Raw genomic sequence first — 27980 nt, 5'->3', positions numbered from 1 at the left:
ATATAGTAAATTATATAGTTTTTTAGTAAATTATTTTTAGGCCAGGCCTCTAGCTCCTAAGGATCAGCAAATAGCCAGCAAATGTCAGATCCAGTTGCTTTTTCTTATCCTTCTAGATCCATACTTTATCATCGTTTCTGGTCTCTGCTTACTTCATTTACTTTATGGACTGATCGACTATGCTTTCAAATCCTTAAAAAAAATTTTTATCCAGTACTTTTTGGTGTTCTATACAGGGTTGATTTTATTTTCCACACCTTTAAACTTTTAGTTCATGACAGTCTTGGAAATATTCCTGAGTATATCATATATTTTCCTCATGTCTAAGAAATACACGACATAGCGAAGGAGCTGCATAAAAGTTGATTGAAAGAATGAATGATGGAGGTTCTTCTGTTTTAAACACTTTCTAATATTTTGTAATGCAGTAAAACAAAACAAAACAAAACAAAGTTCGTTCTTTTTGACTATGTGATTTCACTCCTGGAAAGCTGTGAATTTTAGACTGTTCATTACAACACAGTTTATATTTGTGAAAATTTGACAACAACTAAAGTAACAAGAATGGCTCGGTAACAGAAGAGTACAAAATTCTATGTGTGTTATGACTATAAATAACAGGCAACACACATATGTGGACATGGCCAGAAGCTACTTGGAAAAGATGGATTTATTCGGAAAGCAAGGTTTGGGTTCCTTTTTCCTTTTAAAACTTTCAAATGATTGTTATTGCATGGGCTTATGGGCAATGGCTATACATTTTAAATGACATCAACTCCCTATGGTTGCACGTGTCTACTTCCTGTGTGATATAGCCAGAGAGGGAAACACACTTGCTGTCCGACAGGCCTGGGTTCAAGTCCTTCTTCTGTCACTTTCCAGCTGAGGTCAGTTCCTCACTTCTCCCATTGTAGGTAGGAAATTGACACACCCTTTAATTCTGGGCTCAGCCAACAGGATATTAGCAGCAAGGACTCAAGCTTTCCTTGCAAGCACTAAAAATTCTTCTCCCACCTCTGCTTTGCCATGAGAACGAGCCGGACTGGCCTGCTCATGGGACATGGGAAACACCGGAGGAGGGCCAAGATGTCCTAGCCACCAGCCATCGGATCCAAAGCTGACCACAGACACTTGGTCAAGCCAGTGAAAATCAGATGGCCGGCCGGCCCACCTGCAGACTCCTCAGCTAACTAAATGGTTGTTGATTTAAGCCACTGTTAGAACAGCTTGTTCTGCAACATTAACTATGGCAGCAGATAACTTGTACATGCTGTCTTCTTCACTGTGGGGGGTGGGGCCCAAAGGCTCCCCATCCAGGCCATCAAATGTGGGGTCTCCCGATCGGAGGGGGGGTGGGGCGGCAGCTAGGGACGCAGGCAGTGAAAGGACTCACCCGAGACGGAACAAAGGAGATAGTTTACTGAATACACGGCAAGGGAGTGGCGGGCAGGACGCAGAACAAAGGCTGTGCTGTCTGCCAGGAGGCAGTGGTGGGGGCTCTAGTTAAGGGGGAAGGTGAGGAGGTACAGGGAGTTCTGGAATTTTCCTTCTTTGGTACCTGTGTCCGGGTGTCAGGAACCCATTGGTCAGCTAGGGCTTACAGATATTTTGAGGTGGGTCACCTAATGGGCCTGCTTGTATTCAGCCAGGGGGGTCACTGTGGGCCCTTCTACCTTCTTCGGGTTTCCATGGTTCAAGCTGGCTGCTTCTGGCCCCTACCGCTATCTCTGGTACCTAGAGACCGATGACGAAGGCTTTTCTGTCACTGTCACTGCTGCGTGAGGTGGAATGAGACGTCTGGTGCCTCCCCACACTCTCCACCATGGCCACCACGGCACCTGGCAGGCGTGTTGACCCTCCTTCCCTCACCTGGGTCTCTCCTCTGGCTGCGAACAACTTGAACATAGGAAGGAAGTTATTCTATCTATGACACCTGGCACAGGGTAGTCCCTCAATAAATGTTTTTGTTTGAATTAAATGACTGGATTTGGGGAGCTGATATGAACCAAAACAGCCGGCAGCAGGTGGCAAGAAGAATCACCAGGCAAGCTGGTTCTTAGGCAGGGAGGGAGGCCTTATGTTTTCCAGAAAGCAAACAAGAGGGGGAAAAAAAACAAAGGAGAAAAGCACATTCTTTCTGCTCTTCTACAACCTTATCTCTCTCACCACACTGCACACAAAGCTCAGAACCATTCATCCCCCTGAAGAGCCCTCCCTAGCCGGCCCCCTGTGCCACGGCGGGACATGCCTCTCCCCCTCCGCGGGGCTGCCCCACACCCACCGCAGCCTGGCCTTCCTCTACCTTCAGATCAGACACGTCCCTGTAGCATTGCTCAGAGCGGGTGTGGTCCGACAGCTGCACGTTCCAGAAGCAGGGGAGCTGATACACGAGGAAGGGGTTCTGTTTGATGACGGCATTGAAAATATCCTGGGAGAGAAAAGCCAGACATGGTCAAAATAGCGGGGTTTCACCTATGATGCCAACTCTCGAGGCACAGAGCTCTTCCTGGGCAAGGGCCTCCCTCGAGCCCCCTGCTTGCGACACAGGCTGGCTTGCACTGCGGGGCATTCCCATCTCCAGAACCAAGCAGTTGTGTTTGGACAGAGATGGGAGAACGTCCCACGCTGACTTGACGCTCATGGGCTCTACTGGTCCCCAGAAGGCGCCATCAGGGAAGCGGATGTGGGAGCAGACAGGGAGTGTCTTTCCCACCTGAGCTGGCAGATGTTAAATGAAGTCACTTTTCTGCCTCTCTTCCCACCTCATCGAGGCGTCATCCATCCCAAGCCTCCAGGAGAGGAAACTGCATGATGACAAGTGGCTCCACTCATTCAGGGGCTGAGACAAATTACAGCGCTGTTTCAGCAGCGCTTCCTGGGGCTTTTGGCGGACTCGATGATGGATGCGCCTTGTTTTCCTGCAGGCCACGGTGCCCACTCGGCCATGCGCACTCCCCACCTCCAAATCCGACTGTGACTTTTCTAGGGAGGCTTCCCTTCTTTCGGGCTTTTCTCCAAGCTTTTGCTGCACCAGGCCATACTTATTAACTAGCTGCTGACAGGTGGTGCCGGGAGGTGAATTATGTGCCTTCACAGGAGGAGATGCCCGGATAAAGTATCCTCCTTGGACACAGACATGCAATTGCTAGCTTTTGGGGACACACTTGAGTCATTGTGACCTGACTTAAAAAATGATGATGGAGGACAATTTTCCCTTCAGGTTTAAAACAGCTACCTGGGTAATTTTTAACTCATTCATTATACCAGATCTCATGTTTGAAAAAAGGAAATTAGTTTCTGGCTGCTTGGGAAATACTGAATAATAACCATGCTTAAAAAAAAATTGCAAAGTAACCCTATAGAGTTTCTTGCTTCCTCTGTATTAGAAAACTTGGCAAAAACACAATGAATCAGACCACTGAACTTGGAGCAAAAACATATGGGAGTGGGCTTGCTTTTTGGGTGAACAGGAAAGGAGAAAAATGCAGAGGACCCAGAGAAGTCTTGTCTCCATTTCAACACGGCCAGCTATACCACAGGGAGCTCAAAGTCTAAAAGTGTGACCCTGGTAGAGCCAAGGTCAAAGGCTCGGGCACCTGCACTTCCCAGCAAAAAATGAGACATGGGATTTTGATGAATTTATGTTAATGGCTTTGGTGGAGTGCATAGGCTTTTTCAGATTGCCTGGATTAGAAGCCGGTTATTCCAGCCAGGCAGTTTGTCCCTTCTATTTAAATGCATTTCCCTTGAGGATAAGGTCATGGCACAGGTTCTCAAGAAAAGGTGCTGCTCTAAAAGTGAGAAAAGCAAACTGAAATCCTGTCTGGGAAATAGGCTGTGGTTTTCTGGGGTCACAAGGAGCAGGACCTACGCACCCCATACCCAGATGGAGACAGCGACCTCCCATTAGCACATCGGATTGTCATTTTCTTATCGGTCTGCTTCAATAAACTATGAGCTCTCTGAGGCCAAGGACTGCATCTTTCATTCATCTCTGCAGTCCTAATTCTGAACATCGTCCCTGGCACACAGTGTGGGCAGTGAAAGGCTGCTGAACGCACAGATGAATTCACAACCAAGTTCCACTGTTGTCTCAGACAGGCAAGCCTAAGGCAGATCGATCCCAGAGCACAGTCACACAGTCAGTGGAAAAATCATCCAGACCCATATACTTCCAGGCTTCTTTGAGAAACAGTGCAAGGGTACTCAGGAATAACTACCGTCTAGCCTGGCTACTCACCTGGTCAGCTAAGGAGGTGGAAAGCATGCCCATCAGCTCCCTCTCTGCAGTCAGCCTCCACATCTGCTCCCATTTCATCTTCCGTAGTTTATCCAGAAGCAGCAGGATCACTCCTGGGTAACAGCAGAGGAGGGAGGAGGGAAAAGCAACAGTGAGACACAGAGCCAGGCACACACCTGTCCACGGTTTGGAGACAAACACACATGGGTTCCATCCCAGGCTCTGCCAGGGACACATTCTCTCTGAAACGTCCTCACTGTATGGGGAATGTTACAACAGCTTCAAAGGCTGTTGCGAACACTACACGAGATGGGCAAACAGCCTAGCACTTTCTGGAGATAGGATGGTGGGGATGGTTGTGCAACCTCGTGAACGTACTTAATGCTTCCAAACTGTACACTTAAAGATGGTTAAAAGGTTACCCCAAAGATACAAATGTAGGGATCCGAAGGGGTACGTGCACCCCGATGTTTATAGCAGCAATGTCCACAATAGCCAAACTGTGGAAAGAGCCAAGATGTCCATCGACAGATGAATGGATAAAGAAGATGTGGTATATATATACAATGGAATATTATGCAGCCATCAAAAGGAATGAGATCTTGCCATTTGCAACGACGTGGATGGAACTGGAGGGTGTTATGCTGAGCGAAATAAGTCAATCAGAGAAAGACATGTATCATATGACCTCACTGATATGAGGAATTCTTAATCTCAGGAAACAAACTGAGGGTTGCTGGAGTGGGGGTGGGGTGGGAGGGATGCGGTGGCTGGGAGATAGACATTGGGGAGGGTATGTGCTATGGTGAGCGCTGCGAATTGTGCAAGACTGTTGGATCACAGATCTGTACCTCTGAAACAAATAATGCAATATATGTTAAGAAAAAAAAAGAAGAAGAAGGTAGCAGGAGGGGAAGAATGAAGGGGGGGAATCGGAGGGAGAGATGAACCATGAGAGACGATGGACTCTGAAAAACAGACTGAGGGTTCTAGAGGGGAGGGGGGGGTGGGAGGATGGGCTAGCCTGGTGATGGGTACTGGGGAGGGCACATTCTGCATGGAGCACTGGGTGTTATACGCAAACAATGAATCATGGAACACTACATCAAAAACTAATGATGTAATGTATGGTGATTAACATAACAATAAAATTTTTTTTTAAAAAAGATGGTTAAAAAGGTACATTTATGCCATGCATATTTTACCACACTCATTTTTAAAAGAGCCTAATATTGCACCTGATATGTACTACATTCCCTATAAGCATTAGGTTCTTCCCTGTTTTTTTTTTCCCCCAGAAATATGACAACCAACCAGGTTTAGCTGATGGAAGGTGTTTGCACAATCTGCGCCGTTTATCTTTATAGATAAAAAGCGGCTCCCCTGCAATTTTATTCTAGGTAAGTCTGGCCAATTGGCTTTGCATTTATTGACAAGAAGTAGGAGCTTGATGCAGTGTCCCTGATTTCCAAGGTCTTCTCTGGTCCCCACAGCCAACACGGATGTAAACTACAGTGAAGGCAGTGCTGACGCTGGTCTTGAAGATGAGCTCCATTTTTGTTTTGTTTTGTTAGTTTTCATGGGGAGGGACCTGGGTCCATGGGGGACTGTGTAGCGAGAGAAACTGTCACTGTACACCCTTCTGTTATTTTTTTAAAATGTAAAAAAACAAAAAAACCCAAAATTTATTACTCAGGCAAAAATTAACTAGTGAGAGTCTAAAAAGAAAAGCAGATTTTGGCTTTGCTGGATGACTCAGAAGCATGTCCACTCCCAGGTCAGTTGGAGCATGCACAGAATGCCCAGAGCAGGGAACATGAGCAGCCAAGAGAATTTCCCTGCAGGCCACTGCAGTTAATTTGGGGGATGGAATTGTAGCACCCATGGGCCCCCAAATAAATCCTGCTCAGGATGCTTAGTGGAGAAAGTGGAGAAAACTCCAGGAAGCTGACGAATGATCTTAGTTGATACCTAGTACATACGTCGCTAACATTTTCGGAAAGAACCCGATTCCCCAAATCACACATAAATGTCAACTCTGAGACTTTTTTAAACCCAATTCCAGTGGCACATATTTGGAGTAAAAATAAAGTCACCGTCTCATCCAAGGTGTTTGGTCTGGTAAAGCTGAAATAAAAAAATATACATGGTAATGGTAAGCATGGGGTAAAATACACGGATCTGAACTCCTAAGTCAATCGTAAGTCAAAAGGTCAAATTACCTCTTTTGCACGCCTCCTTTGTGGTGTGCTAGGTTTTGCACACGTCTTTTCACTTAACGCTCACAAGATCATTACAGGCTAGATGTCGTCATCCTTATTTTACAGGTGGGGAAACTGAGGGGCTAAGTCAGACACTCGAACAGTTCACAGTATCAGAGAGGCTATAGCAGATTCGAACTCAGATCTGCCTGGTTCCAAAGCCAGTGCATCTTCATCTACACCACACAGACCGGGGCCCCAGCACTGGAGCCCTGTGACTCAGGGTTTGCCCTGTGCAACTCAGAAAGTGGTTATGCCCCCTAGTGGTAGGCTAGCGAAGGTTTGACCACAAGCTCTCCAAGGGAAAAAACTGAGACTTGATTGGTAGCACTTGCTGATTCCCATGGTGGAAATACTCCCAACATGGCTGATTTCAAGCTACCAATGTGATGTCACCGGACACCCAGTTGGGAAGAAATGCGCACAGTCGACAGCCCCCAATCCCCGCCCCCCGAGTCAGTGCAAATTGCTCTAGCACACCACTGAAAGTGTTCATGGAAGCAGTTTTAGAAATAGTGAAATTCACCATAAGCATAGTACTTGCTTCTTTTGGGGAGAAAGAAAAGAAAAATCTACAAAGTTGCAAACCAAGAGAAAACAGAGACAGATTCAAAAAATCGATTCCAGTCACACATGTAAAAGAATGTCCTTAAATCTTACTGCAGAAACTAAATCTAATTAGGTTGGAGAGATGCTCTCATATACAGAGAAAATGGGGAGGGGTGGAAGCCATAAATAGTGATGGAAGATATTAATGCACATTTTGACGTCTCTAGAGGTGTCGCTAGATCTATCAGTCTCAGGGGACTGAACTGAGAATTGATGCTTTTAAATGGTGTTAAGACTTGGCAAGTCCTCTGTGGCCGATGGGATCCCACCCTGTGTGCCAGACTTGTTGAAATAGAGGCGGGTGTCTAGAACAGAAGCCTAAATGCAGAAATGTGGGGTTATTCTCCTGGTTCCCCAGCCTTTTCCGTTGTTTGATGTTAATTTTTAAAAGCATGAACTCTTTCAAACCAACAGAAAAGTCTTGAAACTAAAATGACAAACACCCACCACCCCAGTTTCATAAATGCGAGTAATGTATTGCCACATTTGCTGTGAGTAATACAACATGATGGATAAATCAAAAGCTCCTTCATCTTACTCGGGCTCTCCCTTTCCCAAGGGTAACCATTACCCCGAGGGGGCTGGGTTTCACTTCCACGCATGCGTTCATAGTTTTATTCTCTATGCATGTATTAATCAACAATCTATGGGGCTTTGTCTCAGAGTGCCTACCTTCCATTCTCACTTCCCCTTTCACCCAATGTTATGTCTTTTAAGACTTAAAAGCATGTGAAAATTTCAGTATCTAGTCTATTCTTTGCCATCACTTCACTCATTGTATAAACAGACCACACGTTATTTATGTATTTCCCGAATGAATGACATTTTGGCTGCTTCCTATGTTTCTCCTATTATAAGCAATGCTGCAATACACATCTTAACCCCGATTTGTTGGGCACACGTCTGAGAGCTTAGCTGGGGTGGTCCAGCCTCCAAAGCTGTACAAGGGTTACTGTGTTGAGGGTGCCGCTTGCCCCGAAACATCTCGAACTTCCCCATCTTCCTCCTCTCTTACATTCAGACCATCATGGGTCCTATGGATTCTACATGTAAATCGGCTTTTGCACCTCTTCCTTTCCTGACTCATTCAGTAGTTATTTATTGGGCATCTATGTGGTGCAAACAACTGAAATAGACTTGTGCGTGTTATTTGTCTCTACCTTTCCCAATTTCATGGGTTTCATTCAAAATATTAATTCAACATATATTAACTGGATGGAGAACATTCAGTCTTGGCCAGGCCCATCTGTGGAAGACACGCAAACCATCATAATTCAAGTGGACACTAAGGATGTGCCCTGCTTATTAAGGGAATGCAGGAGGGAGGCCTCAGTCAGCCAGGATCCAGGGTGAGGATCAGGCCAGGCAGACAAGGCGGGGACGTCTGTAGAGACATAGACAAAGGCAGAGCGGCAGGACGGGGCATGCAGGAACTGGGGTGTGTGATGGTGGGCTGGCTTAAATAGAGTGCTTTGGGGCAAATGTCAGGAGGTGACCCCAAGCAAGTGAGCAGGGAATGCGTCAGGAAGGGCTCGTACCTGTGCAAAAGAGATGCTTTCCAAGCATTTTTGTGTCATTTCTTACACAGAAAATGATATCCTTCTAACTTGCTTGTGGCTGGAAGGGCTGATTCAGGGGTCTGGCTGCCCCACGCCCCATTCACAGCTGAAGGGATCGCTATTTTGGTACATCTGTCACCCACGTGTGCCACACTGGATGGAAAGTCCTGCTCAGGGCACCTGGGAGCTGGTGAAGGATTTGAGCAAGGAGTGACCACAACTGAATCTGTTTCGGAAAAGCCAACCTAAAATGTTGCTCTATCAGGTCACTTCACAGGCTCAGAGGCCTCGCGTATCTTAGGTAGTCTAAAGAACAAGCTGTAATTCCTTAGCTGGGCACACCAAGCCCATCTTGCCACGATTTACCGTTTTTCCTTCCAACAGACTATTCCTTCCAGCAAAACTGGCACGATGGCACTTTGCCACTTAACTACCTCTTTCTTTGCAAACTTGACAAGCCCACATGCAGTTTTAGAATCCCAGAATGTTTGCTAAATGTACTACTGTCCATTCCCTGATTCAATCAGAATCCAAAACAAAACAAAACAAATTCATGTGAACAAAGCTTATGAACTCCACTGTCAGCTTCTGTATTCAAGAGCTTCCATGTTTATCCTCTTCTGACTCCACAACATCCTTAGAAAGGAGACAGGCTGGTCATTATTATCACTTTTGGACAGATGTGGGAAGTGAGGTGCTAAGAAGTAAGGTGACTGTCCAATGTCATGGTTATTGCTTCTCACAGCCCCATCTGGGAAAGGGTCTTCGTCCTATAATGTTAGAACTAATGAAGACTGCATCATCCTCCCTGTGAGTAGAATCTATGGGATATATGTCTCAGTGCCTTTTTTTTTTTTTTTTAAGATTTTAAGTGATCTATACACCCAACGTGGGGCTCGAACTTACAACCCCAAGACCAAGATTCGCATGCTCTACTGACTAAGCCAGTCAGGCGCCCCATCTCGAAGTTTTGAAGGACTGCCTCATGTGTAAACATGAATGCCAAACGTGTACTTGGCCAATGCAGGCCAGCATGAGCTCATGGGAATCAGGGCTCCCAGGACCTACCACCTGGCCAGATGCGAGCTTCTCCTGACGTGTCAAACGAACCAGTGGGGCCCCTGTCTGGTCTCTAATCATGGGGCCTGCATTCAGAAGTTATTTCTTCTATAATTCATTTACAGGTGTGTTTTGAACACCTCCTATTATTCACTGGGATAGCTGGTGACGTAGCTGCTCTTAGGGAGCAAGGCCTAATGGGGAAGGGAGATGGGTAACCAAGAAAATGCAAACACTGTGACAGATACGAGATGAGGTAAGAAGCATGGCAGCCAGTACGGGGAAACAGACTGTGATGTGAGTTTGGAGGGAAGCATTAGGGAAAAGCTTCCTGAAATAAATGGTGTCCAACCTGAAAGCTAAAGGATGCAGAGGGTCACCTACGTGAAGGTCAGGCCAGATAGGCGTGTCCCTTCAGGGCTGTGAATGCCTATCAGGCAGCAAATATTTTCCACCACGTTTGAACAGCAGACCTTAAAAGGTAATGACCCATTTCCCCCTCTTCGCCCAAAAGATGAAAATTAAAAAGTGGCCACATAAAATTGTCTAGCATGGGTGAAAACATTTGTCTTTGCTCATAAATCTGTAATTAACCACAGGTTATTCGTACAATAAATATCCCCATATCCTCACACTGAGGCTGCAGAATGGATTCTGGGAACACAGGTGTTTCTGTAACTATCACGGAAGAGGAAGCTGTATGTGGAAACCCCAAGTTTTTCCAAGTGGACTTGAAAACAGAAGCTCTGGGTTTGAGTCCTGACATTATCTCTTACCATCAATATCTCTTGAGAAAAGTCACCGGGATTCTGAGCCCCAGTTCCTTCTCTGTAATTTGGGGACAATCCTACATTAACTCCAACATGGTTACATGGACTTTATTTTTATTTTTTTTTAAAGATTTAATTTATTTATATGACAGAGAGAGAGCAAGAGAGCACTAGCAGGGGGAGCAGCAGAGGGAGAAGCAGGAGCCCTGCTGAGCAGGGAGCCCAATGCAGGACTTGATCCCAGGACCCTGAAACCATGACCTGAGCCAAAGGCAGATGCCCAACTGACTGAGCCACCCAGGCACCCCAACTATGAGGACTTTAAAAAAAAAGGTGTGTCTTTAAAAGTATCTGGTATATGCCATCATCTATTCTTTCCTACCTCAAAGTAAAAATCCCACAATATTAAGAAGTATCTAGAACTACGGTATGCACAGTGCTCAATATGGCTGAACTGAGAAATAATAATTGATAATATATATGCATACCCAGTAATTCACTTGGCAGCCTGAATTCACACGTCTTTCTAAAAATCTTTAAAATCCCCTTGTGTGAAAAAAAATAAATAAATAAAATAAAATCCCCTTGTGTGTGGAATGCCCCAGACACTTAAAAATTCTGAAGTATCTGCAAGCCCATATTCCTTCTTAGTCTTCTCTCAAATAGGCAGCTTATGGTGTCAAAACCAGCATGATTAGGAGGTCCCTCGGGGTTTCTTAACTGATATGACCCACAAGAAGAAAAAACATAAAAAAGGAAAGAAAATCTAGCACAAGCAAAATTATGTGCAACAAGGATGTTCCTAAGCAGCTAAGGAGTCCGCACACACTGTTAAATATAATCACACAGATAGGCACAAATGAGAGAATCTGCCTGTTTCTTCAAAGGTTAGGAGTTTGCTCACAGATTGTGCAAGAGCCAAAAAACAACATTTCTGAGAGAAACATAACTCTGTTTACTGACCTCCCTCCTATGGTGCTGGGGGGACACCTAATTAATGATTGTAAAGGCCTTTGAAAATAGGAAGTGGGACATAAAAGCTTATAAATAACAGTTACAGAAACTATACATTTCCTCATTAAGGTGTCTAATTATCACTCACTCTGCTTGCGTTAATTCCCACTAGAATGAGTACAAATTATGTGCACGCATGCGAGGTGGGAGCAAGCTTTTTAAGTGACTACGGGTTAAAATGATGCAAATAGGCTCCTTCTGAAATTGGACCCTTTCAAGCTCCAACAACACAGATTTGGCTTTGCAATGCTTGCCCTGAGTCAGACTCTGACACTAAGCTCTCCTGCTGCCAGGGGTTGCTGGTGCCAAAACAAGCTGGACTTTGGCCTTTGCCTGGCATTTGCTGCTGCATGATCCACCCATTTCCATCCTTGCTGCTGGGCGTCTGGGAGCCTGGGGTGAGCCCTCACCCTGGAGGTCAGCACTCTGCACACAGGCAGCATGCTTTCGATGTGACAGGGACTCCCAATGGAGCTGGCTGGGAGGCATGGGGCTGGCAGGGCTTTCCCTCCAGCTGTTGTGCTATACTTCGATAAAAAATGGAAATAAATTACTAACAAATATAAAAAAAAAAAAAGACGATAGCAGGAGGGGAAGAACGAAGGGGGGGAATCGGGGGGGGGAGATGAACCATGAGAGACAATGGACTCTGAAAAAGAAACTGAGGGTTCTAGAGGGGAGGGGGGTGGGTGGATGGGTTAGCTGGGTGACGGGTATTAAAGAGGGCACGTATTGCATGGAGCACTGGGTGCTGTGCACAAACAATGAATCATGGAACACTACATCAAAAACGAATGATGTAATGTATGGTGATTAACATAACATAATAATAAAAAAAATGTAAAAAAAAAAAATCAAAGGCTTCTCCTGTGAACATCTGGTCCAGCGGGTAGGGCATTTCATCTGCGGATCAGAGGGCATTGTTTCTGTTTTCCAAATTGAATATGTAACAATGCCTCGGGAGCCAAGATGGCAGGGAGAGAAAGGTGGGTGTCTATGGAGAGAGGAGGGAGAAAAGAATGCTTTTGAAGATGAGCTAGATGCTGGCTCTTAAGAACGGGACCGCAAGAAAGAGAAGAGATGAAAGATGGTGACAGTGTTGGCAACAGACACATTTTTCAAGCAACTACTAGACAGAGGGGCTTTGCTTAAAGGCCCTCCAAGTCTCAGGACAAACCTGCAAGGTGGATGGGGTAATCCACCAGGCTCATGCGTAGCTAGTGAGGGACAAAAGCAGTCTCACTCTCCGATCTGTGGCCTTTCAACCATGCCACGCTGCCTCCTCGCAGGTGCTGGCAGACCTTAAAAGGTCATGACCCATTTCCCCCTTTTCTCCCAAAAAATGAAAATTAAAAAGTGGTCACATAAAATAGTCTAGCATGGGTGAAAACTGTGTGTGTGCATGTGTCCTTGTATATGCTCGTGACTAGATACGGTGAGACCTCATTGCATCAGCGGCCTCAAACCCAAATAAGTCAGGGAGCTCTTGGAAAAACGGAAGTACATGCTTGGGGGACTGTGTGAAGACCACAGGACATTACCGGTTCGCTTGTGTGAAACCTTATGGGGAGAACCAAGTGATACATGAGGCCAGGAAAGGGAGGGCTTCCGCACAGAGTGGGGCCCGATCGGGTCCACGAGGGCACGGGTGAGCGGCTGCAGCCAAGAGATGGCAATCAGCCCAGTGTTTCAGAGCTGACAGGTCATCTCTCGTTCCCGTGGGGCGTGGAGACCCTCTTCCCTCTGTGTCTGTCTGAGCCGGCTCAGCAAGGTCCTCCGCACATCCTACCACCTCCTGCGGGCCTTCCTTAGCATTATGCAAGCCTTCTGTTTTCGAGGAAGTCTACCACTGTTTCTTTCCGTACAACAAGCTTCCATTCTTCGGCCAAGCGAAAGAGTATGGCTTGAATCCGCTTGGTCAATGCAGACCCCATGCTTCCTTAGTTCAGGAGGAGAAACGGAGCTACGTGCCTCCTTCAGATGAGATCAGAGCAGGTTTCAGATTAAACCTCTGTTCCGAAACTCGCAGTGACCACACGCACACTAAACCACAGTGTGTTACACACGTGTGGGAAACAGGGTTAAGCCAGTAAATTAAGTTCAGGACACGGTGGCTTTAAACAGTGCTGGCTCTATCAGTGTGCATGGTGAAATCTCGAAGGGGGCTACTGCATCCAACATTTCCCAGATTTATTTACCAGGACCTCTTCTCCCGTTTCCCCCAGGAATCTGTAGGATATTGCTTTTCCTTCAACTCTGAGTCTGCGTTAGCTCCTGTCTGCATTTTCTTGGCTCTCTACCTGCACGATAAGGGCCAACACATAAAGATACAAATCTGTTTCCTTAGTCCTTCAGCGTTTCCTGTGGTTTTGCTGGTTTGAACCAGAGAAACAAAGCCTGGAGTGGGCACTGCGCGTACTTCTATCCCAGTCGCCCTGGGGACCGTGTGGGCTTTCATCCCGGAAACATTCACGAAAATGACCCTCGAAATCGCCACTTTCCTCTCTCCCACTTTGAAGCGCTAGGGCTCTCTTCTCATGTGTGACCCAACAGAAGGTGAGTTTATTAAAAGCCACTTAATTTAAAATCCCCTGCTGATTTTACCTGGGACTCACTTTTGATCATATAAATTAAAAGCTTCTACTTTTTGTGTTTTAAATCTTTTCCTTTCCGAAAGCTCTTGAGCAGAGAGAGAGAAGAAGAAACGGAAATCCTCCCACCTGAAGCCCTGAATTTGCTGGGATTTTTTAAAGTGAGCATTGATGGGGGACAAAGGGCCGCTCAGACGTTGTAAAAGGCTGGTGGTCCTTCACTCACTCACTCATCCCTTCAATTAGTATTTATCAAGCAACTTCCATGCCAGACATATAGAGATGGATAACACAAGTGGTCCCCACACGCCCGATTTGGGAGGTGCTGTGGGTTCTCAAACAGAGGAAGGTGTGTTCTGGGCAGGCAGGCTTGGCTCAAAAATGTATCTGTCCCTGGACAGAAGGTATTTGGCTGAGGCTGTGATACGGCTAAGAACGTGAAGGGTTTAGTGGCTGGTGAACATCTCTTAAGCAAGATTCACAGAGCATTTTTATTTTTGTGATTTTATAGGAAGCTTTTAATTGAAGTGTACTATACACTCCGAAAAGGGCAGAGATCCTAAGTGCACAGCTTGATGAATTTTCACCAAGTCAACTCACTGCTGTAACTAGAGCCCAGGCCAGGAAACAGAACATCACTGACAGACCACCATGCCCTTTACAACCACACACATAACCGTTATCTTGCCATTATCCCAAATTCTGACATCCTGGTATAGTTTTATCAGTTTCTGAATTTTATATACCCTTTTGATGACTGGCCTTTTGGCTCAAAACAATGCCTGAGAAATGCAGTCACATTACTGCACGTAGGAGTTTGCCCCCCTAATGCTATCTAATAACCTATAATATGAATGAACTCATCCTTATTGTATATTACATTGACGATGGACATTGGGGTTTTTTCAGTTGTGAAAGTTCTAACCATCCTTGAGCATGTCTCTTGGCATCGTATGTATGAATTTCTGGGTCATGGGGAGTACATATGTTCAGCCCAAGCAGATCCTGCAAAGTGGTTCCTCCTATTTACACCCCCACTCCTACTGTGTGAGAGTTCTAACTGATCCACATTCCCACAAATAACTTGCACAGATAAGCGCCTGCCTCTTTGTGTTTTCGACCTTGTGGTAGATACTTAGTGGTATCACATTATGGATTGTAATTTGCATTTTTTAACGACTAATGAAGCTCAACACCTTTTCAGATGTTCACTGCCCATGCGGGTACCCTCTTTCAGGAACTTCCCGTTCAGATTTGTGTTCATTTTTTGTTGTTGTTGTTGTTGTTAGATTGCTTGTCTTTTCCTTGCTGCTTTGCAGAAGTTGTTGATCTATTTCTCTGCCCACTTTGTTTTGGAGATAGACCTGACATGTAACATTGTGTAAGTCTGAGGGGTACAATGTGTTGGTTTGATACAGTTATATATCACAATATAATTGCTACAGCAGTGTTAGCTAATTCCTCCTTCCTGTCACATAAAATTATGTCTTTTTTACTGCCCACTTTTATTTATTTTTTTAAAGAGTTACTTATTATTTGTTTTAGATAGAGAGCACAAGCGGGAGGGGCAGAGGGAGAGGGAGTGAGAATCTCAAGCTGACTCCACTGTGGAGCCCAACCTCACGACCCTGAGATCATGACCTGAGCCGAAACCAACAGTCAGATGCTTAACCAACTGCACCACGCAGGCGCCCCTCTCTGCCCACTTTCAAAGCAAAGGACTGTGGGTCCTGAAGCTGACTGAAGCTGATTGCTTGTCCAGTTCTGCTCTGACAGACCCACTGCTCAAAGCTGGCTGGACTTCCTGGGTGGGCAGTGCTCCCTCTCCACGTTGCTAGTTTTGTGGAATCAAAGAATATTAAGCTAGAATAAACCTCATAAGGTTATCAAATCCAAGCCCCACCCCCATCCTCATCTTTCTGAGGAAACTGAGTCTCAGAAAGGCTAAGTGGCTGGCTCAGAGTGAACTGACTAGCACAAACTAAACAACACTTGAGGCTCCCCAGGACCCCCACCTTTCCCCTGGGCTTTCTCTTTGTCCCCTGCTCCCCACTTCTCTCTAACCAATCTCTTTAAACCCCTCCTAGTTTCCCTTGGTCCTTCTAGACTCCTGGGCCAAAATGACGGGGGATAATTCCTGGTCAAAGGCACACACCCTAGGAGATGCTATAGGTAGGTCTCTTAACCAGAGAGCGCTTTGCAAATAACAAGCAGAGGAAAAGCACTGTTATGGGTTAAACTGAGTCCCCCAAAAAAGGTATGTCCGAGTCCTACCCCCTTACCTGTGAATAGGACCTTGTTGGGAAATAGGGTCTCTGCAGATATATCAAGTTAAGATGAGCCACACTAAATAGGGATGCGCCCAGATAGTCCAATGATAAGAAGATGCCCTGATAAGAAGACACGGTAACAGTTCCAGAGGGAAGAGCATGTGAAGACCGGGCAGATACTGGAGGGACAGAGGCACAGCCAAGGACTGCCTGATGCTGACAGATCTGGGAGAGGCAGGGAGGGATGGTCCTCGAGAAAATCAGGAGGGAGCGTGGCCCCGCCAAGACCTTGGTTTGGATTTTGAGCGTTAGAACCATGAAAGAATAAACTGGAAGCCACGCAGTCTGTGGCACTTTGTTATGGCAGCCCAAGGAAATGGACACAGTGCCCAGATCCCAAATCCACTCGACTCCCGAGTGCTCTGAGCTGTTGTCTTAGGCCAAACCTATTACTGCCATTTTCCAGATAATCATTAAATTGTAGAAGGTAAGTGATTTTGCCCATTTTAGACAGCAAGATAAGAAAAACCCAAGGCAGAAACCATGCTTGCTGCTCTGTGGTTTTGGCTTTCCTGCCACGCAGAAAACCCACCAGGAGATGGAATGTCTTATTGGCCCAGCTCTGAGTCAAGACAGCCTTTCATGGCCAGGCCACCAGACAGCGGGATGACAAATACTGAACAGAGACATTCTGACCATGCCCAGGCCACTTTCCTCACGGTGGTTATTAAAGACTCTCCAACCTAGCTCTGCCAGCAAGAAGAAAGTATTTTCTGGAGCTCCCTATGGCAAAGAATAGAGAGAGTCCAAGAGATGGGTCTTAAAATTACCTGTGAACTAAATGCAGCATATTACGATGCTTAGAAAAGCCAGAGGTAGATCCAAGAGCCGAGGGCAGCACCACAGAGCCTGCCTGGGGGGTTCGGAGCCCCGTGACATATCAGCAGGTACAGAAAAATAATTATTCTCTGAATAGAAGTCAGACCTGCTGACCAGCTCGTTGGCATGGAGATTTTATTTTTTTACCAATAATGAACGTGCCTCTCCCTACCAGCCTGACTCCCCACTGCACAAGAGGCTATCCCATTTGCTTACCAAGAAGGGCGAGACAACGTGGATGGCCGAGCAATTCTGACCAGCCGGATGCTGTGTGCTACAGCCCAGCTGAATGCTGAGCTAACGGGCCGCAGGAAGGGCAAGATGCTTTTTTGCAATTTGAACTTCAACAAAGTGCGTCCACGTGGAAGGGTGCACTGTGCATCTCTTCATGATTCACTCGTTCGCATGCTCGAAGAAAACATGGAGACTGCACAAGAACCAGTGAGGTAGGCAGGGCCCACAGCCGCCTTTCTTAACTCTCCTCTCTCCACTTGGGAAGTGGAAAGAAGTAGCACTTCCAGAGTGTTCCTTACGTGCCCAGTGGTGTGGTCTCCAGCTGTCCACTCTCTGCCCTTCTCTGTGCCCTGAGCAACGCTTTTCTACAGACGGAATTACCTGGGATCCCTGGTGGCTGGTTCCTGGCTGGAAGCATCAGCCACAGGCTGGAGTGGAGGGTGGGAGGAAAGAGAGGGTGTCCGCTTCCCAGGTACTCCCCGGTTTGGGCGGTGTTCCCGACGGGGCCTGTGTCCCCTCCTGCCACTGAGAGCTGACCCACTCTCACTGTGTTCGGGTAGCATTCTCTCTTCCCTTTGCTCCCTGTGAGGGCCTGAAATGTGCCCCCCCCACCCCCCCGCCCAATTCATATGGTGAGGTCCTAACCCACAGGGCCTCGGAATGTGAACGGATATGGAGAGAAGATCTTTAATGCGGTGTTAAGTGAAAATAAGATCATCAGGCTGGGCCCTGACCCAGTATGACTGGTGTCCTTATAAGAGGAGGAAATTTGGAGAGGTACAGAGAGTCGGCCCAAACACACAGAGAAGATGGTCACTGCAGGCCAGGGAGAAAGGCCTCAGAAGAAACCAACCCTGTGGACAACTTGATCATTGACTTCTAGCCTCCAGAATTGTAAGAAAACATATTTCTGCTAAGCCAACTAACTGTGGTACTTTGTAATGGCAGCCCTGAGAAACGAACACACATCTCTTGGTCCAGAAGTGGTAACAGCTCGCTGCTTCTGCAAGTCTCTGGTGCCTCAGCATCCCTGTTGATGCCTTCAGTGCTGTCCACTCACCCCATAAACAGTCCCTTCATTGGAACACTTTAAATCACCCGATGAGACCTTATTACATGTATATTAGAATCATTTAATCCCTGGACTGCTCCATGCAAGGGGGATGATTCTGCTCAGCTTGCAAATAAGGAAACTGAGGCTCAGAGAGGTCATACAGCTAGTGAGTGGCAAGGTTGTGATCTCAACCGAGGTCTCTCTAACGCCAAGGGCACGGCGTGCTGACTCTGGTAGACCTGCAGCATGCGGAATGAAAGAGCCATCTCCCAGAATCAGAGGCCCATGGAGTGGGAAGGACCCTTGGACAACATCTAGAGCAATCTCTTCATTTTATAGATGAGGAAAGCGAAGTTCAGAGAACTGAGCTCAGTGGCCTAAGATCAGGAAACTTGTGTAAGTGACAGAAGTAGGGCTTGAGCGTAAGGCTCTTGACTCCAGCTTTGGTACTTTCTGTTGCTTTTCCGACCGGAAGCAACAACTCTCAAGCATCCCACACGGATTACCTGGGGACTTCAGTGTAAGGATGAACAGTAAGGGTCCCAGCATCAATCCACAGGTTAGCTCCATGCTTATTAGCTCAGCTGTGTGACTTGGGGCAAGCAAAGTGACTTCATTACTGCTCTGTGGCTCAGTGTACTCTTTTGTAAAATGGGTATTCATAATGACTCTTAGGACTATTGTCCTAAAACACTTGGCACAGTGACTAACACATAGGGTAGTCTTCATTAAATAATGAGCTATTGTTATTACCTGGGGTAGACCCAAGCTAAGTTCTTCCTATGACCTGTGAGCACTGGATTCACTGCCCAGAAGTTGAATGATAATAAATGATAACACTGATAACTCACAAGGGTGCCTGAGCCCACTACTGGACCCCTACCAGGCTCCAGGAGCCATGCTAGGCATGCCCATTACCTCCACTCCTATAACATCCCAGAAAAGTTGGAAGTAACTAAGAAGTGAATAAGTAAGAGCCTGGAGTCAAACCTAGTTTTGTCTGGCTCCCAAAGCCATGTGTTTCCCAGGACAGTTGTAAATGAGATGAAGTTGGATATGCCTCGTAAGCAAACTGGCTGCCAAAAAGCCCCCACAACCCAGTCTACACCTGTGACTTTAAGACCCACAGTCATCAGGTACAGAAAAATCACCGTATATGCTTTGTCCTACACACCATGAGCTCCCGAGGGCAGCCGGGTATCCGACCGCACCCTGGGTTCCAACAGTCTGCGACACACAGCAGGTCTGCCCAAGACAAGTATAATGATCTGCCTTGGCGTTGCGCTGAACTCTGGAGAGTTGCATTTCAACCAGCACAGTGCCTAGAGCAGAGGACGGGCCAGATATGGCCCCTTTGTTAATGTGAACCCCTGTTACACTGAAGCCGACTTCGAGGGAGCGTTTCAACGCCCGAGTGGCAGTTCCATCTCCTTATTTCTTAGCACAACCACAGGTCTAGAGAAGGATCTGGGTTTGGCCAGGCACTGGCAGTGTAGCCCTATAAAGACGGGAGGGTCTGAGATGCAGGTTAATTCTGTTTTCCATATTAGCTGGGGCACGTTCACTTATTTCTGTAAACTTCTCTTTACTAGTCTGTAAAATGGTTTATGGTGATATTATTTTTTCATTGAACCGCTGTCTGTTGAGAGTCTCTGTACCCGAACCCATTCTGAAAACAAGCCTCTGTCCTCACGGAGCCTCTATGGCCGAGAGAAAAGACAAGAAGCGAGGCTGAACATACAGTGTGTTGTCTGATGACAACAACAAAACAGGATGGGAGATCAGGAGCGCTTGGGAGGGTTCCGGAATCTGCTGAAATTTTAAATGGATGGTCGGCAAAGGCTTCTCTTCAGAAGGTGATACTTAAGCAAAGACCTGCAGGGGGCCAGGGAGCATGCCAGGCCGATATGGGGGAAGCCATCAGGCAGAAGCAGCTACAAGTGCAAAGGCCCTGAGCAAGCTGATCTGCTACGGAAACAGCGCGGAGTGCCTGCCTCCCGGGCTGCTGTAATAGTTAAACAAGATAATAATCCATTCCAAGTATTACATTCATAACAAGTGCCCAATAAATGTGAGCCAGGACTATTAACATTATTCCCATGGGCACACAAAGGCCCATGTCGACTGCAAACCGACTCCAGCAGGCACAAGGCCATGGTAACCCTTTGGGGTGTGAACCCGCGCTAACGAATGAGCCTATCTGTTCTCCACCCGCCTGATGTGGGCAAACCCACAGGCCATCCCTTCACCAGAGAGGATTTCCTATAAACTAGATTAGCGGGGTACGCACTGGATGCTGGGGAGAAAGAAGAGAGAACTTAATTCAGCCTTGTTGTGGTGTTGGTCATTTAAAAAGGAGGTGCAGAATTACCCCGGTCCGAGCTTTCAGGTGAGAGTGATAAATGTCCTTCCCTTAATAACGTTTCCAGCATTCAATAAAACAGAAAGAAGGAAGGAGGGCATTATCCTCCTAAGGATCTACTTAATGCCGGGTGAAATTTCTCCCCGGAAGCGAATTTCAGCTTTTGTTAAGTGCGGGGAGGGGACGTGTAGTAAAAGCTGTGCCTGTGAGCAATTATCCGGGGTGATGCTTAGTAATCAGAGATAACCAAGGAGGATCACGGGTGCATGAACTCCCTGTTGGGAGAATGGGGATCAGCGTGTGTGTGGATTTTTTTTTTTTTTAAGATTTTATTTATTTATTTGACAGAGAGAAACACAGCGAGAGAAGGAACACAAGCAGGGGGAGAGTGAGAAGCAGGCTTCCCGCAGAGCAGGGAGCCCGATGTGGGACTCCATCCCAGGACTCTGAGATCATGACCTGAGCTGAAGGCAGATGCTTAACGACTGAGCGACCCAGGCGCCCCAGCGTGTGTGGCTTTTAAGGGCATGCAGTCATCCTAAGCTATGCTTCCAGAGACACTGAAATTTGAATTTCATGTAATTTTTATGTGCCACAAAATGTACTCGTCTTTTTTCATTTCTTTTCCCTCAGTTATTTAAAAATGTAAAAAACCACTGCTAGTTGGAGACAAACCAAAACAGGTGGTAGCTAGATTGGGCAGGAATCACTCCCTGCTGTACACAGTTAAACATCAGGAAGATACTAAATAGAGTAAGATTAAGAAATAACTGTTTCCGGGCGCCTGGGTGGCTCAGTTGGTTAAGCGACTGCCTTCGGCTCAGGTCATGATCCTGGAGTCCCGGGATCGAGTCCCGCATCGGGCTCCCTGCTCGGCAGGGAGTCTGCTTCTCCCTCTCCCACTCCCCGTTTGTGTTCCCTCTCTCACTGTGTCTTTCTCTGTCAAATAAATAAATAAAATCTTTAAAAAAAAAAAAAAGAAATAACTGTTTCCTTGGTATATTTGCCTGGCCACTCCAATTTAATCCTAGGCTTGCTGAAGACAAGGGCCATGTTTTCTTCTTCTTTGGTTGCCTCCGTGGAGCATAGCTGAAGATGAGCTTGTCTGCACCGTGCCGGGCGCCTGGGCAGTGCCGGATATATGTGAGCCCCATAAGCAGAGCCTGCCTCAGTGCAAGAGCGAAGTCCACTAAGAGACAGGCGATTTCTCTTGGATAACTGTCTGAGCTGAGATGGCCTTCACTTGTAGCAGTCCCTGAGGGCCCTGCTAACCAATTCAGGATCTTCTGTGCCATTCTGATTCAAATACATCTGACCTGCTGTGGGGAAATGTCAAATATGGTTTAAGCGGACATCTGGCAACTGAGGGCTCAGGAGCAGGCGGGGGGATGTTTAAGCATAAAGGTGGATGACAGCAACAGCTTTCAAGGAAACGGGAAGACTGGGAGCCTAGTCTCTCTCTCTTTCTGATGTCACTGGCATCTTTGCTGGGATCTGTCAGTCCCGGGGAAGGTACAGGATAATGGGTCATAAACCCGGCAATGACAGGGCTGCAAATAAACTACTGGAGGTGCATCTCGGCGGCCCCTCTTCCCTGTAGCCCAAGAACTTTCTCCATCTGGGCACTTAGGCATTATAATCTTTTGTAATTGTTTCTAGGTCTTTTTAAAAATGTTTATTTAACTTTATTGAGAAACTGACACATAATTATATATATTTAAGGCATACAATGATGATTTGATACTCACATACACTGTAGAACGATCACTAAGATCAAGATAATTAGCACATCCATCTCTCACATAGTTAACACAGGTAAGTCTCCGATGGTCCGACATCGAAGGTTTTAACTGGTTTAAGGTGAGCCCTGGACATCGGGGTGTTTAAGATCTCCCCAGGGGATTCCAATGTGCAGCCATGACTCTGAAGTCCTATTCTAAAGTGAGATTTCTGAATAACTGTGCAAATCTTACAAAGGATGTAGTGAGAATGAAATGAGATAAAGCATGAAATGCACTTAGCACAGGGCTCAGCACAGAGTAAATGGTCAACGCACATTAGCAGGCGATACTAACGTAACCCCTGGCCCTCGATACATGGATGGCACCAGGGTGTATGATGGTCTGCAGCTGTCTTGCCCTGTGTATTAGGGAAGGGGGCTGGATCATCTCCCCCGGGAACTGCTCTATCAATCTCAAGCACTGAAGGCCAAAGAAGAGACTGGAAAGCAGGCTCAAGCATGGGGCTCTGTCATTTACTGGCTCTGCTAACTTCTGCAGTCAATTAGCCTCTCGGCACCTCCATTGGCTCCTCTGTAAAATGGGGATCATGTGAGCTAGTGCACATGAAAGCCCGAGTGGACTTTAAGAAATGGGTACTGTGCACTTGAGAGGCCAAGAGGAAATCCGATGCCTCCCACCATAAATACAAATTCAAGGAAACCGTGCACTGAGTGAATGCCAGATTATTTTCTTCTTTTTTTTTTAAAGATTTTATTTATTTATTTGAGACAGAGAGAATGAGAGAGAGCATGAGAGGGAGGAGGGTCAGAGGGAGAAGCAGACTCCCTGCTGAGCAGGGAGCCCGATGCGGGACTCGATCCCGGGACTCCAGGATCATGACCTGAGCCGAAGGCAGTCGCTTAACCAACTGAGCCACCCAGGCGCCCCAGATTATTTTCTTTATGGCAGTAAGATTTAGGATCATATCCTCCCTTCCTTCCCTTCCTCTACAAACTAAACAACACAGGTGTTTGGGTCGTAGCTCCTGCTGGCTCTTGCCAAGACCTGAGTGAGGGACACAGGAGGAGCTGATGTTCTGTGGGCCAGCAGAGCAGGGCAGAAACATTTTCAGAAAACGACCACCCCTTGTGGCCACCAACAGACCTGGTCAATACGCTTAGTCCCCGTGCGGAAATGCCAGAGCCAGCAGGGTGACCCACAGTAAGGAAACGGCTCTGCTTCACTGGGTCACCGGTTTGTGATTCGTGGCTTCGGTCCGAGCTGGACCTCTTAGTTGGAGACCATCTGATTGAATTAAAAAAAAGCTACAATTAGGTTTTGGATTAGGTGGCTCAGGTGCCTGTAACAGAACGGCACAGCCTGGGTAGCTTCAGCCACGGACATTTATTTTCTCACAGTCCTGGAGGCTAGAAGATCCAGGCGGGTTGCTTGCAAGACTGCTCCCTGGTGAGGGCTCTCTCCCTGGCTCCTAGAGGACTACTTTTTCACTGGGTCCTCCCATGGAAGGGGGAGTGGGAGGGGGGAGAGGGCGCTGGAGTGTGAGCCCTCTGGTGTCTCTTATTAGAGCATTAACCCTGGCAGGAGGGCCCCACCCTCTTGACTTCATCTGAACCTCATTATCTCTCAAGAGCCCCATCTCCGAATACCATCACATTAGGTTAAGGCTTCAACATGCGGATTTGGGGAGAGGGCACATTCAGCCCAAAGCAAGTTCCTATTAAGTAGCTACTCTGCAAGATACGGATTCTTCTGCCTGTGCTCCCAGCACAGAATATAAAGCACACATACATGTTCGATGTTTTAAAAGTTTACTTTTAAAAATTAGCTCCAATTTCACCTAACCAATACATTTAGCATTTTCTCATCTGTAAACATTTAAGATATCTATAAATGTTTGATATAGAGTACCATTTCTTAAAATCCATCCTGTATACATACTTGCATAAACAAACAGATAAATATAAAGGATGTTTATGTGTGGTGTTGTTTGTAAATGGGGGGAGAGTCTAGCATGTAAAATACCAATTAATTAGGAAATGAGGTAAATTATGACACGTTCATCAAATGGAAAAAAAAATGCAGCTCTTCAAAAGAAAACACAACTTTATGTACCAATGCAGAGAGATACCCGGCATCTTATTTTCAAGTAGGTAGAGCACCTAACAATTTAAAAGGAGGTGCGTGCATAAAGAGGAATAATTAAATAGGCAGAAAGAAGAAAGTCACAAATCCACTGCAAACTGCTAACAGTGTTTAACTCTGGGGAATGTGATGGGGAGAGGGGGTTTCATCTATTACCGTATCTCAGTGGGGTGCTGGTAAATGCTTAACAACTGCATCTCCGGGAGAAAAGCCCTGATTTTTAGTGTTTGCCAGTTTGCACGGTGTAAATACCCCCCCCCCCCCCCGTGGCAGATCTCGAGCGACTACCAAAGTGCCACTGATGGAGCAGGGAAGAGACAGGCCATGGCCCATCACCGTACAGCGACTTCACCATATAAACACAGCAGATGTAAATAACCTTCCCAACACACATAATAGTAAAATGATTAGGAAGTAATGAGTTTTGAGTACTTACTACCTTTTAAAAAATAACTTACTATTAACTGTAGTTGTGCTTAACAACCCGATCTCGTTATTTGCTGAAAATTTAACAATAGGCTCTCCCAAGCCAGGGCTCTGTCACATCACGGCGTTTCTATACGATTTGTCCTTTACAACAAATGTGGATATGGATGGTTGTCTAATTTTTTTTTTTTTTACATGCAGTTTAAAATAAAAAACAGAGGGATTCTATTCTTTGGCAGTGATCTAGCACTCTTCTAGCACCTGGCAGAGGCTGTAATGAAATGTTAAAGCAATTGAACCGCTCTTTCTGAAGAGACTGTTGTGTGCCAGGTTCTGCAAAAACGGCTAGTTTGTTAAGTACCTGCTATGTGCCAGAATATGGACTCTTCATACACACAGGCTATACACACACCTTACAGTAGTATCTCCACCTCTGCCCTGAAATACTCTGAGTAGGTATCGTGACTTGGGACTTTCGGATCCCTGACAGCCTCTCAAACATCAAGGCATAGGAAGCCCTGGTGATGAAGGGTGAACGCCAGACGCCTTCCGGGAGAAGGTTTCCAGCTGCAGGTCCAGTGAGGAATGGCTGAAAATAAGCTGAGAAAAACACATGGGAGCAGGCTGGAGGAGCAAGGGGTGGTTTGTCATTAGCCAAGCAGTAGAGGGTTGGCGATACGTGCTCTGATGTTAAGAAAACACTGATAACTCTGTTCAGCTCTACAGATCTGTACCCTTTACCCTTCCCAGCCATATGGTGACATTCCAGGGAAGGCATTCATGATAGACTGTGTGCCCCCCAAATTCCTATGGTGAAGCCTCATCCCCAGTGTGATGGTATGAGGAAGGGGGGCCTTCAGGACGTGATCAGGTCAAGACAGCAGGGCCCTCATGAATGGGATTACTATTTATAAGAGAGACCCCAGTGAGCTCCCTTGCCTTCTCTGCCATGGGGGGACACAGCCAGAAAGATGGTCATCCATGAACCAGGAAGCAGGGTGTGCACCAGACCCCAAATCTGCTGGCACCCCTGATTGTGGACCTCCCAGTGTAGAGAACTGTGAGGAATAAATCTGTGTTATTTATAAGCCACCCCAGCTCTGGTATTCTGTGACAACAGCCTGAACGGACCAGGACAGCATCACGACCCTCAGTTCACAGGAGAGGACCCCGGGGCGTGGAGAAGCGGCTGGACGACCTTAAGTTCAGCACGTACGGCAGATGGGACAGACGCACCAGGAACAGCTAGCACCCATGCTCCAGCCATGCAAGCTCACCCCGACGGGCGAGCCCCGCAGGTGAGACCCAGGGCAGCGGAGAAGTCTTATTTTTGCTTTTGGTTTCTCTGCGATTTACTTAGCAAAGAGGGAAGAAAACCACGAGCCTCTTGTCAGAGCTACCCAGGAAATAAAAAGAATCACGTATAAGGAAAAGAGTCTGGCGGGGGAAGGATCTCAGAAAGAGAGAGGTGGGGGAGCAGTCTTCTTGCATTTAAGGTCAGCTTCCGGGAACCTTAGATTAAACTCACACTCTCTCCGGTGAGGCTGTGCCCCAGGGGAAATGAAGAAAGCCATGCCAAAGAACTCTTCCAGAACAGTGCTCAGGAGGGCGGGGGACGAGCAATCTTGCCATGTTTTCAGGATGCAGCTAGGAGAATGCTTTAGTGGCTCAGGGTAATGACATGCCCCCCACCAATCCGGTCAGTGGGGGTCTCTCTCCCGGCTGCCTTGCTAGGGTACTACAGAGAACCCAGAGCCGCCAAAGGCAACTAGGTGGGCTAAGTGCCCTGGGCCTGCACATGGGCACTTCTGCAAAGCGTTGGAACAGGGTGCAGCCCCAGCACCGAGATGAGACTTCAGCTCAGGGACGAGATGCGGATGGGGACAATGAAAAGGGAGAGGGTGCTGGGTGAGGATGCTCGCTTTCTCCCTAGGGCCCCGAGGGAAGCCGTGTATTGTTTAAAAACCCCTCAGGCTGGGGTGCCTGGGTGGCTCAGTTGGTTAAGAGACTGCCTTCGGCTCAGGTCATGATCCTGGAGTCCCAGGATCGAGTCCCACATCGGGCTCCCTGCTCGGCAGGGAGTCTGCTTCTCCCTCTGACCCTCCCCGCCTCATGCTCTCTCTCTCTCATTCTCTCTCAAATAAATAAATAAAATCTTAAAAAAAAAAAAAAACCTCCCAGGCTGCTGGGTGAAGCTGGACGGGCCCTGTAGCATTCAGGCATCCGCTCTACCTAAGCTCCCCGCCGCCCCCCACGCTCCAACTGAGGTGCCAGGAGTCTCAGCCACCATTTACTGAGTGCTTCCTGTGTGCCAGGCATTGTCCATTCACTTAATCGTTCCAGTCATCCTAGGAGTCTGTACTGACACTCTTACCAGTGAAGAAAGTCAAGCAAAAAAAAAAAAAAAAAAAGAAAAGAAAAGAAAAGAAAAAAGAAGAAAGGTGAAGGGATTTGCCTAAGTGATCTCTGAATGGTCACTGTAATGGAGTCAGAACGTGGGCTCTTCACCTCTCCCCATATACTGGGCACATACTCTACAAGTCACACCTTTGACTAAACTAATAGCCCAAACTACGTGCCAAGAATTTCCACACCTCTCGGCCTGTGCTGGGGGGGCCTGCTGCTCTGTTGGCCTGGAAGGTCCACCCCCACGTCCCCACCTCCAGTCCTCTTGGCTGACACTTTTCTCAATGCACGCAAGCAGGCCTCCCCCAAGCTCTTGGGGCTGTGGGCACACCCTTCCATCACAGCACCCAGCTACACTGTAT

The 27980-nt window shown here is 47.0% G+C and overlaps 1 protein-coding gene across 5 annotated transcripts in view; it reads right to left on the bottom strand.

Annotated features, from left to right (window-relative positions):
• The window catches only part of LARGE1 (LARGE xylosyl- and glucuronyltransferase 1), a 514447-nt gene that overhangs the window by 73493 nt on the left and 412974 nt on the right, over positions 1-27980 (bottom strand). For all 5 annotated transcript variants that reach the window (XM_034987635.1, XM_034987636.1, XM_034987633.1 and 2 more), the window contains 2 exons: positions 4241-4353; positions 2303-2428 (listed from right to left, as the gene is read on the bottom strand). In XM_034987635.1, coding sequence (XP_034843526.1) covers positions 2303-2428; positions 4241-4353 — 239 coding nt within the window. The remainder of the gene's footprint in view (positions 1-2302; positions 2429-4240; positions 4354-27980) is intronic.

The sequence above is a fragment of the Mirounga leonina genome, unplaced genomic scaffold, assembly GCF_011800145.1.
Source record: "Mirounga leonina isolate KUSES-001 unplaced genomic scaffold, KU_Mleo_1.0 Mir_418, whole genome shotgun sequence".
Lineage (NCBI taxonomy): Eukaryota > Metazoa > Chordata > Mammalia > Carnivora > Phocidae > Mirounga > Mirounga leonina.
The sequence above is the reverse complement of the archived record's forward strand: the minus strand, read 5'-3'. Positions and strand labels throughout refer to the sequence as shown.